The sequence below is a fragment of the Orbicella faveolata genome, unplaced genomic scaffold (assembly GCF_042242905.1).
Source record: "Orbicella faveolata isolate gen_17 unplaced genomic scaffold, um_ofav_v1 contig_13, whole genome shotgun sequence".
NCBI lineage: Eukaryota > Metazoa > Cnidaria > Anthozoa > Scleractinia > Merulinidae > Orbicella > Orbicella faveolata.
Window position 1 is genome coordinate 25,617,933 of NW_028301540.1, and position 12,068 is coordinate 25,630,000.

General features: G+C 39.8%; 2 protein-coding genes across 2 annotated transcripts in view; one reads left to right on the forward strand and one right to left on the reverse strand.

Annotated features, from left to right (window-relative positions):
• The first annotated feature begins 2,321 nt into the window (after positions 1-2,321).
• Positions 2,322-9,587, forward strand: LOC110058708 (ZP domain-containing protein-like). Its single transcript, XM_020765368.2, has 6 exons — positions 2,322-2,616; positions 4,285-4,556; positions 6,189-6,332; positions 6,943-7,124; positions 7,519-7,838; positions 8,192-9,587. Exons 1-6 carry the CDS (start codon positions 2,559-2,561, stop codon positions 8,320-8,322), a joined length of 1,107 nt encoding a protein of 368 aa, XP_020621027.1. The 5' UTR covers positions 2,322-2,558; the 3' UTR covers positions 8,323-9,587.
• Positions 9,588-10,208: 621 nt separating this feature from the next.
• LOC149115783 (QRFP-like peptide receptor) overlaps positions 10,209-12,068 on the reverse strand; it is a 2,399-nt gene continuing 539 nt past the window's right edge. The window contains exon 1 of the mRNA XM_089285188.1: positions 10,209-12,068. This exon is cut by the window's right edge and continues 539 nt beyond it. Within this exon, the coding sequence (XP_089141314.1) occupies positions 10,857-11,957 (1,101 nt within the window). The 5' untranslated portion in view covers positions 11,958-12,068 and the 3' untranslated portion in view covers positions 10,209-10,856.

Below are 12,068 nucleotides of genomic sequence, written 5' to 3' on the forward strand. Positions count from 1 at the left end.
TATGACCAAAATCTGCGATATTCTCTTCCCTATTTATGACCTGACCAAATATTCGATACCCTATTTATGACCTGACCATTAAATCAAAACCCTGTTTAAGACCTACGTTATAATACGTTCCCTAGTTCAGACCAATGTTAAATTACCGTAAACATAATTTGTGAAGGGCTTTTGTTAATTTTCTTTTCGATAATGATGAAAACGTGGCCTCTTCTTAAAAACATACCCATATCAAGGCTAGAGTGCAAAAGCCATACCTTATTTATGACCAAAATGGCCAAAATCAGGTAAAATCGATACCCTATTTATGACCAAAACGGCTGAAAAACCATACCGCACATACCTATATATCCCATATAAGGGAGTACCACCCCCCCCCCCCTCCCCCGAGCCCAGACCCATGTGCCATTTTCTTAAAAATTAAGAAACGTGGTCTTTCAACATGTGGAGCTTAGGTGTTGTGGACATAAGAGGAAACTCTTGACGAACGAAACCTAGAAGCCTGTCAATGCCTGCCTCTGAAACAGGAAAAGATGTATGAGGTGTAAAGCAATTTTGTTTCCTTGTCCGCGGAAAATTTCCATTAAGATATGTACAGTGTAAGGCATTCTAACCTAGTTTGTCAATATTTTCATCGTCAAGTTGATCTGCGCTGTCGTAAGCAAACAAATGGAATAGGCTTTTAAACTTCAGGCTCATCTCTCTTGCCTCAGAAATTGGGGAAGGACATAAACAGAGCTCCTCTGCTTTTGACACAATACCATTGCACAGCTTTTCAATATTTTCTTTCCGTGCAATAAGAAAATCAAAGGAAGTGATTTAGATGTAAGAGAGCTGAAGAGAAGAACAGAATAGGTTTTATTAAAGGTTAATCTTGTAAATATAATTGGGGCATTACCTTACAGCAGGTGTACACATGGTTGCCAATAAATATTTTCCCATGATTAGCTTGCCTTTCCACATTAATTTCTTTAAGGATTTTGTCCAACTGTTGGGTAAGATATTCTTCTGATTTGTACATTCCAGCCACTTTTAATTGGTCATCCGCAAGCTTTTCCTATAAATTGAATGAGAGAGTAACACAAGTCTGTGATAAAGATGATAACTGTGAGTTAAATGTTACAAGTTACCACAAAACTATGACAAGTGACGTGAAAGGAAATGTATAGTGTTCATTTAGTAACGACTTGTTGTTAGTATAAGCAGATTTATTTTTTTATTCTTTTACCTCTAATTTTGCATTATCAAGGAGTTTTGCTATTTCAGTTTGCATTGCAGTAATGTAAGCAGGCATAATGATAACATCAGAATACAAACTTTGTAAGTTCATTGCTGTAACTGATGTACGGTTAGTTGTCCAAAGGTTCCAATGTGAAATGGTACTGGTGGAGTAGGCAATGATGTTGGTTCTGCAACTGGCAGGGGGGGGAGGGTGGCTGGGTCATGAATCGTAGCTGGACCAGGTGCTAGTGGGGTGGGTAATATTGCTTTGTTTTCCACTGGCACTGGGTCACTCTGTAGGGTCAGAGTCTGGGTGGGTGCTACAGTAGGGTTGACTGTGGTACCAGGAATGCAGCCTTCTTGAGTGGTGGTAGTAGATGGTAGATATAAGATCAGTTTACTTCATGGTGCCAAGCGAACAGGCTGCACAAGAGAGTATCCGTAAAATCTAGCTACGCTCCATTGAGAACAGTGCGCGCTCTGCCCTCGAAAAATACCGTGCATATTTTCCCTTCACGCTCCCCCATATCCACGTCGAGGCTAATTGAAAGCTTTGCATTTTAACCCAACCCTCCCCCCCCCCCCTCCCCCCGCCGCCGCCCGCCCCCAGCACCCTCAACACTCAACCCATACATTTTTTTGCAGGAAGTTTCAGTCGAGTTTCGAGTGCGAAGTGTATGTAGAGATGGTACAACACTTCAATATTTCCTCGAATCTCCTTTACTTTGTTGTCACGGAAAGCTTAACCCTCGTCTACTGACGTCAACTCTTCTAAACTTGAACATCCCAGGGTAAACATGCAACAGCAGCAATCACATAAGCAGAACCAGTGATGCTCTAATTCGATTGTAGTGTTGACCTACGTTGACAATCTAGTCTGCGACTTATTCATGTTTCGAACATTTAACCTTCACTTTCTCTCTCGCCTGCCTGAAAACCATCTTTAGATCAGCTTCTTTACATTCCACCATTGAATAGAGGGCTGTTTGTACTTCACAGACTCATTGCAAATTTTTGTGGTGTAATATTATACCACGCAACTAAAAATCTCTCGCAAACCATTTCCGGTCGCAACAACATAGTCTTTGTTTTTTTTTTTGTAATTGCGTTACTCTCGCCGACATGCTGTGGGTATAGCTCTAGAGGACCATTCTGTTTATAATTCAATATTTATGCTTTGCACCGGCTTTGCACCATCTTAAAGTTTATCCTTTTCGAATGAAACATTTATGAAGATCTTTATGTTTTGCTGGCCAAGGGGATCTGCTTTGTTTAACGGAGATTGAACACGGTCTGAGACCTTTTGGGACCATTAGAAAAGGAATACGGTCCAAGCGATGGTTGTTGTGATTGCAATCGCCTTTGCTCTTGTTATTCAGAGTTGTGGAATTCGAGGTAAGTGATAACCTTGTTTTGCCCTTGTTGTTTTCGTTTAATGGAAATTACTAACGTAAGGATGAGAGTTCAGATATTTCATATCGCGTATTTATCATAAATAGTTTCGAAGATTAGCGAGGAAGAGCACGAAGAGCGATCGATCTTGTTAACGTGTTATGCCGTGAATCAGCCTTGACATTTTGGAATTTTAAAATTACTATTTCACTCCCAGAAGTGGCCAAAAGATATTTTGCAAAATATTGATAAGCAAATAGCATCTCATTGAAGTAAATATTGATAACTTTCTTTCCAACATATATGACATATGCCTGGCGTAGTCAATCGATAAACTGAAAATCGATATTAATCGAAGATTGATTAATTGCCGAAAGCAGTGGATGAAAATCGATAAATAAAAAAAGGTTGTGAGTTATCGATTGTTGTCGATTGCCAATAGTAGTCGATAGCGATTGATTCATCAACTGGTATCGATTATTATCGATTGTTATCGGAATTATTTATGTCCTTTTACAAGCTACACTGATAAAATGCTTGACAAAATTTGTGTATAATGGTTTTATTGAGTCAATTTATCACAGCCTGCGTATCTTTTACAATCATTGATAGAATAACAAGAACTGAAACAACTGGCAGAAAAATTTTGGCCTTTACATCTTTCTTTGCTATAGTTTACGACACCAGAAGAAGCTCAGCCCAGAGTACGCAGCGTAAAACCCTCCAGTCTCATTGTAGCGTCGGCATTAAGATGAAGGGAAATAAACAACAGAGTCAGTGTGCTAGTGATCTCAATTATTTGCATTAGGAAACAAACGGAAGTAAGCCACAAGGAAAATATAGTCTACCTAGCATGCTGAAGTTGAACTTCTCGTGTTGTTCTAGGTGTTATTTCACACAATAGCAAAGCCATCTCTGAATAGTCTGAGTGGTTATTGTCGATTTTTTTAAATCGATAACAATCGATATTCCAGGAATATCGATTGTTATCGACTTTTGCCAATCGATAACAATCGATAACGAGATTTTTCTGTGAGTTATCGATTGTTATCGATTGCCGATATCGATCCATAGCAATCGGCGATTGATATCGATTGATATCGGTTGAATCGATTGATTTCCAATATCGATTCCTATCGATTGACTACGCCTGGTATTTTAGTAGTATTTTATCCCCTATGCCGAAATATTTACTAAAATACTTCAATTCCTGACCCAAAATTTACCCTTCTGAGGATAAACTCTACACACGATGAGAGTGCCTTAGTTAAGCGAGGTTAATGATTTATGGTCATTTATTAAAACAAGTAGACGCTGGTGTTCCCAATGCTCAACTGCACGCTATGGTTGATATATTTATAATCTGATTGGTTACAAGTCACCTACTATCGGTGCAAGAAAAGGCTCTCTCGGGGCGTGAGCAGCGTTATTCTTCGTTTTATGGATGTTTTATAACTCAGATACTGACTACTATAGGTAGTTATTCTTGTAGCCTCCATGGCTTACCCGAGAACATCCAAGCCGCAAGGTCACGAGGAGTCATGAGAGAACACGAAAGGCCCATATAGCGCAGCACATTTACTTTTCACTTAAAAAAGGATAAAATGAACGCCTCGAGCTAAAATCCCTTGGTCACCTGTGAACTGACCAAAATGTTTATCATTTTTTAAGCTGAATTTGGCGAAATGGTAGCGGTTGAGTGTGAACACGACCAGATGCGAGTGCACATTGACAAAACTTTAATCCCGGACTTCAGACTGAACGACTTGCGCCTCTTGGATCCAAACTGCCAGCCACCGAAAAGCGAGAATAGCAGTCACGTGACCATAACAGCACCGCTGACTAGTTGCGGTACCACGGTGGAGCACACTGACGAAAGTGTCATTTACAGGAACATGGTTAAAGATGGGTACGAGCGTCAAGCCATTATCAGTCGACTGCAGGTTTGTTTCATGGCTGGTTAATCTCGCAGCAAATTGTAAGCCAACGGCTGAGTGTAATCCTGGTGGAGGGGTTATACTCTCAAATGAGGGAGACAATGGTGTTCGACAGAAGTGTTTTTAAATAAAAGCTAAAAGACCAGAATAGGTCATTTCCGAGTTTCCTTCTGCCTCTGTGTCAAGATGAGTCTTGGTGCGAAAGCATTCACCTGAAAATATTTCACCCTACAGGTTCATTTTCATGAAAATCAAACTCATTTTCGTATGAAAGGTTTTGCACGAGAACTCGTTTTGAAAAAGAGGCACAAGGCAACTCGGAAATGGCCAATTCAGAGTCCCAAAACAAAATAGATTACACAATGTCAATTTCATTTCTAAAGAACTGGCTGAACTGGCCCCGGTTGTTCGAAAGCCTATTAAGCTAACCCAGGATTAGCGAGAATTTTGATCTCAATTTTGTAACTTTTCGGTAAGGTTTTCTGTTTATATTGTTTTTCCTTCTCTCTAGAGTTTGAAAAATCTCAAACTACACAGAACATAAGCAGTCAGAAACATTTTTATCCAAGAAAAATTAACACATAGGGTAACTTTTAATCCTGGGTTAGCGTTAACCGGTTTTCGAACAACCCGGCCCTGGTTTCTGATCATTTGAGCTGAGCACCCCTTCTCACAGCACCTAAGCAAAACTATTCTAGATATACTTTTCCTAAGGTACATGCAATACGTCATCTACACCTGGAATTCTCAAGTCGAATTCGGAAAAAAAGGTGTATGATTCTAATAGGATATTCCAGGTGTATTTTATGTCAAGCATCCTTGCATACCCTAGAAGATTACGATAGACGCGGCGTGCGCCAATGCGTATTCGGGCGAATTCGGACCCCAGTATTTAGCTTTTTGGAGTGGTTGAGCTCTTTTAGTTGAAATCGAGGGGAATCCCTATCTCCCAGTTTCCGGGCATCCCTTTCCCAAAATCAGACAATACTACAGGAAAGTGAAGGCGCGTGTTTTGGCGGGAGAAACGTGGCCTCTTCATATTACCAGGGAGTTCAAGTAACCACGACGGTGATGCCGAGGACAACGTCGATTAAAAAATGAATTTATATTTACCTACTAATCTCGCGGAACGCTAAAGTTATTCACTTTGTTTATCACTGTAAAAACTATCACAAAACTAATCTGTAACACAGCGATATATTTGAAATAGGAATTTGAAAAATTAGCCGTTGTTGTTCACGTTCTCCAAGCAACGCTGAATTCGGTCATTTCACGTTGTTTTTCAGAGGACGGCAAAGAAATGTACCAATAATTATAACGCACGTGCACAGCCATTGTACTGCCCATTAAAAATTATTTAGCGACGTTACCGTTGCCGTTGTCGTCGTGGTTTTCTCAGCTTTTCTACCATATGCAAACAGGATTGCCCTAGTGGAAAATTAAGCTCTTGAATGGAAGGTGAGCTCATACTTTGACCTCACAGACCATCATCAACTTCTTGGAAGTTTTTTTTCTTTTTTTCACAAAAGTAAACAAATTTATATCTCTGATAAGTTTTCCCAGGTTACACTTCCTTGACTGAAGTCACTCCAGGGCTAACTTTTGTCTGATTTGGAGCGTTTTTATTTTTTCTTCAAGGCTTTAGAAATTCCATTTGAGTGTGCCTATCCAAACCAAGCCGCAGCTTCACTTCTTGAAATGAACATCAAAGAATCCGAGCTGATTTTGTTAACACCTGACCATGGTTCTGGGGCATTCGACCTGGATATGAGTATATACAAGGTACTGAAACGTGTAGAAGGCTTTTAGGCTTGCATAAAAGAAGGATCTGGAGTTCAGACAGTGCAAACATATAAGCATAAGACTGTATTTTACGGCTGTAAGAACGGTTTTCTATTGACTGTTGTAAACAAAAACCAAAGTAATCACTCTAGACAATCACAAAGGACATTAGCCTCCCACGCAGACGCTCTTAGGGCTCGTCACGGGTTCCTTCCATGTTCGTGGGGAAGGAATGCGTAACGAGCCCTAAGAGCGTCTGCGTGGGAGGCTAAAAGGACAGAGACAATATAGAGAACCAATCAACACTCGAAGAAATTACATGTAGCTGACGCAAAGCGAGGGAAAATTAGTGCGAGTGAGTCAAGATTGGTTTTGCTTTTACTAGTGATTGGATGAGAAATTGGCGCGAGATTTTTAAGCCAATCGTGTAGCATAATTGACGCAAACCCAATTACTTGTCGACTCTCAAATGGAAACTGCTCTATTTTTTATCGGATTCTTACATATCCTGCAATTTTACCCTAAAATATTCTGACGCTCACCATATTGCTTCTCTCTCGTCGTCCATTTACCGCTAAAATTACCTCATACCTTCCCTTGTTCTTTACAGAGCGAAGGCTACGATGAGGAATATACAAGTTTTCCGTTAGCAGTAACACTGCAACAACGTCTTTACTTTCAAGTCTCAGTGGACACGCCAGACACGCGGCTGGGTATCAGTGCAGACTTCTGCTATGCCACGCCCATTAACAGTCTTTCCCAGAAAACAAAGTACGATATCATCCTTGACGGGTTAGTACCAACATTTGTTGCTATATCGTCAACCTTTTATTAATCGTAGAACGCTAGCGCTGTATTATGATACACTGGAGAGGGTCCCGAAGAGGTCATATGGAGGAAATTGGAGCAGTACCTGATTGCAAGCTTGGATCCCAGAATCTGCATATGGGAACCCCGCGATAAGCATGTTTCTTGTAGGAACCTGGTTAGTAATGATGTTTCAGATGCCAGGCATGTCCATTTTGCTCCAACCTTATAGCTCTGCCTATACCCTACCCAATGTTGGGGTTGCGTGTGGTCACCAAATGGAATAGTTCCCTCCCTCTCACTACTTCAGAATCTGTAACTGCAGCCCCTAAGGAGCGTTCTCTATAATAAATCTTAAATTCCCTTTTTTGCACTTCAGATGTCCAAAAGATGAAACCGTTCGATTTCACAGTGGTCCCTCCACCACACAACGCTTCAGCTTTGAAGCTTTTCAGTTTGTTAATGGTCAGGTTGAGCCATACCTTTATGTCCATTGTGAGGTCGTCCTGTGCAACTTGACGGATGCCAAACCCAGCTGCAGGAAGGACTGCAGTGACCCGCATGTCGATTCGAGACAAAAACGAGCAGTCAATACCGATGTTTATGATCTGGAGAAAGGCCCAATAGTTCTTTTAAGGGATTCTAAGTATAGCTTTGAAGACGATCCAGAAAATGAGGACGAAGCTCGACAAAATCAAGGTAAGCGTGAAACGAATTAGAATACTTTTCAAAAAACAGTGCTCTGTTTTTCATTTTCCCTAGTTTCGTTAGTTTTAGTTCAGTGAGTTCCCTCTGAGTAACGCCTCTCTTTTTGTTCCTGTATTTGTATTTTTGCTCCTTTCGTTTGTGTGTTGATGTGTTTGGTCGAGTAGACATCGTACTTCGGTCGCGTCAAGTCTGGCTTACGTATGGTGTCGGACTGAAAACTGCGCGTATACCTTATTGTTGCAGGCATCGGTTACTGGTCAAGTGACAACATCGTGAGACTAAAGATATAATTTCTTCGTATCTTTCATTTCGTAAGTCTTTATGTCTATTTTCCTTGTTTTCAGGCAATCAGCCATCGAACATGACGAAGTGGTTGTTTGGTCTTATGGGATTCATATGTGTTCTGTGCTTAGCTGCTGTGCTGCAGACGGTTAAGGATGTTAGGCAAGCAGAGCAAGCTTCAAGTGAACATTGAGTTGGTACACTATAGATCCAGCATTCCATCCCCAGACTAAGAGTTTCTAAGAAAACGCCAAAATTCTTGACAACATCTGCGCCGCTGTCGAATGGGTCGCAATTGCATTTTGCGCGATGCCCGACAAACATTTACAGCATCCGTTCTATTTTGTGTGGAAGTGGAAATTTGCCTTCCATATTGAATAATCTTGATTTGCCGTCCACTTCTTCTTTTAAACTCTATTTTAGCGCTACCATATCGCCAAGGTAAAGATGTCAAGGCTATTCTGAGAAGCACAGTGAGATAAACCACGAAGAATTCGAGTTAAATCATCGCTGGTGATGAAAGAAGACCAGTTACTCTGGCCGACAAATGTTAAAAGAAGAACGGTGAAGCAAAGTTCATTTGATCATGCCCTATCTCCTCAATATTCTGCATAATCAGTTTGGCGTTCTTTCTTCTGCGCTCGAGAGCATCTTTCCCTAGTGTATTTATTCTGAATTTTTTTTTTCCCATTTGAATTCTTTCTCAGTCCTCTTCGATAATCTGAAAACCGCCTTTGGACGTTCAATTACTGTTCGGCAACATTTTCAATATCAATGCGTGGTAAATGCTCAAAACTGGGAGCATTTTCATCGAAATTCGCTGCCAATGGATTACGTTTTTCATTTATTACGTTATAATTGTTATATTACCAAACAAAGCAAATTCCAGTTGTATTTCTTTGTCATGTTGACGAAAGCTAATATTTAATGGTTATAATGAAGTCCAAAATAATCAAGGACGAGGAAAATGTTACAACTTATCAAGACCTAACCAAGACTTTTGAACATTGCGAAAAAACAGAACGCAATAATAAAATTTACATATGAGGCAGCTCTTACTGCAGATTGAGACTGTATATTCATAATAGGTATACTCAGATTCACTGCTTCCGTTGCATTAGAATTCTATTTCATGAAATATCGCCAGGTTGATATTCAATTAAATGTACCACTGGATGTTATTAGCCAGCCGAAATTTTCCATTAGAATTGAAGTAGCAAGCTAATTGGTGTCGCGTCTGATCAAGAAAAACTTCTAGAAAGCTACATTTGCATATTAAACCCCACACGTTTGTCCTTAAAGTGGTCTTGCCCACCTTGGTTTAGTCCTCTGCAATTTCCAAAGTTGCATCTATACAACTTCTATCAGTTCTTTCTTGTACGTTACCCGGTTAGTGCTTTTTGGAATCATCTCGTGAATCATAAGGAATTAAAGCTAGCATTAAGGCTGTTTTTGAAAGTTTGCATTGTTGTTATCATAACGTATTATGCTAGGACGATGATCAGTTTCCGTTCTCCAATGATTTTCAGTACTCGTTTGATGCCATTATTTAAGCATCATATAATACAGGGCTGTGGTACTTATCGATCCATAAAGTAGCGAGTGCTGAAAACCTTCACCAGCGACTTTCGTAAAGCTTTAAAGCTCTTAGCATGTTTTACAATTTTGAACAATACGAACCATCACGATGATCAATAAAGCTGTATTTAAACAGCCAACAAACAAACTGACAAAGTGCATTACGTAAACACGACTGTTCCCAGGTTTCGCAGTTTTAAACATTTGAACAGAGAAATTAAAGATTGCGACCAAACGCCAACAGGACCCGCGTGTCCATCAAGAAACGATATCGTATCATTCCCCAGGAAGTGATACCATATCACTATACTTGTGACAAGCTATGATAGAATTTTAGCCACGCTTTATCACAATGACACCCACCAACAAAACAAAACAGCACTTGCTTTTAAACGAGTTTACATAAATATATGTAGCTGCGATTTTGATTGAGAGACTCAGGGCAAATGTTTTTCCAACAGATAAAGCAACAATATTATGTCGTTTGTATAAAGCCCTCTAAGTAAAAAAATAAATAGAAACGTGTATTATTCTCTAAAACCCCACATTGAGCTGCTGAATAATTTTCGAATGAATCGTAAAATGTGCTGCAGATAATTTCCACACGTTGAAAATAGTTCGGATCGGAAACATTGGATTAAATTTCCTATAACAGGGGTATTGGTAATGTGGAGACGACAACTAAATCCGGTACTAAAAAGTCTTTTATCTCTTTAGTGCCACAATGACTAATCTAATTTTTAAAAAAAAAATGTGGAGAAAATTCTCACAAAATTACCTTTGAATCACTCGCTGACCCTTCTATTTACCTATCCAAAAATTTTTTGTTGAAAGATTCATAGGGGCTCTGCTCTATTCTTGTCAAAAATCGTTGTTGCTTTAGCTCTCCTAAAAACTGGGCCGGTATCAAATTCATAATACATGTAACCTAATGCGATTTTCACGACAACACCAATTAGGTCTGCTTTTAAAAACTAAAACAACGCTTTTCTCATTAAAACATTTTTAACTTTACCTTCTTTGGAATACCCTAAGGAAATTGTGTTAACATCATCGGCTAGGACACACAAACTAAAACCAATTTTTCACAGGAAATATTAGCTAACCGAAAACATTAATCTTGGCAAGACCACATTTACAAATATCAAGCTAACTCCCCATTTCTGAATAATCCCGCCTTATTGACCAGACTGTATTTTCTCTGTCCTGAAGCACGTTCATCGGCAAGCCATACCTGTTTTCTGCAAGAGAGCGATTCCGTCTTAACAAATCTTTCAATCCCTTGCGATATTTATCATTTAAAGCAAAATACACACATGGATTTAAAGAAGCATTCGAGTAGAAAAAGAACTTCGCTGCCTGAAATAATTTGTCCATTCCGCAAGGAATATGCCAGTCCCATACAAAATAAAAAAGAAGTGCCGCAATAGTGATCGGGGTTATGCATAAAATGAAAAGGAAAACTATGCATAGGATCTTTTTCATTACTGCCCAATCTTCCCGCCGTCTTTGGTTACTCAATGCTGATGCACTACTTCCAGCACGCTGACGTTTTCTCAGCTCTAAGACAATAAGTGCATATAAGGAAAAAATCACACACAAAGGTAACAAAAACAGAAACACTGAAATGAAACTAAAGTAATGCTCCTGTGTCTGTCGTTCTTCAAACTTTGACACCCAGCTGAAAGAGCAGTAAGTCTTGTTATCTTGTACCATCAGCCGTACAGTGTAAAAATAAACGCCGTGCACACCAAGCGCCACAGTCCAAATAACTGGAATCACAACCTTACAAACTTTGGCTGTTGCAATCGGAGGGCGAAATGGGAAAACCACTCCGTGATATCTGTCAATGGCCATAACAACAAGGCTTTGGATGGACACCGCGGTAGAAATGTCTTGAAAGACATAGACAAGCTTACACAGAATCAAACCTGCTATTCCGTCTACGAGCCATCTGCGAGGACCAGTGTAAATTTCCGTAAGTTCTCTGGGCACGGCAAAAGAAGAGATTAAAAGGTCAGATGCGGCCATGTTGACAATGAGGTAATTTGTCGTTGTCCGCATTCGTTTGTTTTTCAAAACTATGACGATTATAGCTGTATTTCCAAGCAGAGAAAATAACATGATTATACCATAAGCAAGCGTCTTTAGGTATTTTACAGACGGTGAATTAACAGCGGACGGTTCGCAAGCCTGGTTTGTAGTAGAGTTCATACCAGTGAAGTTTTCCGAGCACTTAAATAGACACATCGCCTCAAACAGCACGAACGAATGTAATCAGAAAGCAGAGTTTGATCCTAAATATCGGTCTTATTTACACAAGACACACCTGCATGCCTTTGTGCGTAACAAAATTTAAAT

Coding starts and splice junctions, on each gene's coding strand:
- LOC110058708 (XM_020765368.2), top strand. CDS start 2,559: ATGGTTGTTGTGATTGCAATCGCCTTTGCTCTTGTTATTCAGAGTTGT. Junction 6,333..6,942: donor TGGATATGAGTATATACAAG/GTACTGAAACGT, acceptor TGTTCTTTACAG/AGCGAAGGCTACGATGAGGA. Junction 7,839..8,191: donor CGAAGCTCGACAAAATCAAG/GTAAGCGTGAAA, acceptor CCTTGTTTTCAG/GCAATCAGCCATCGAACATG.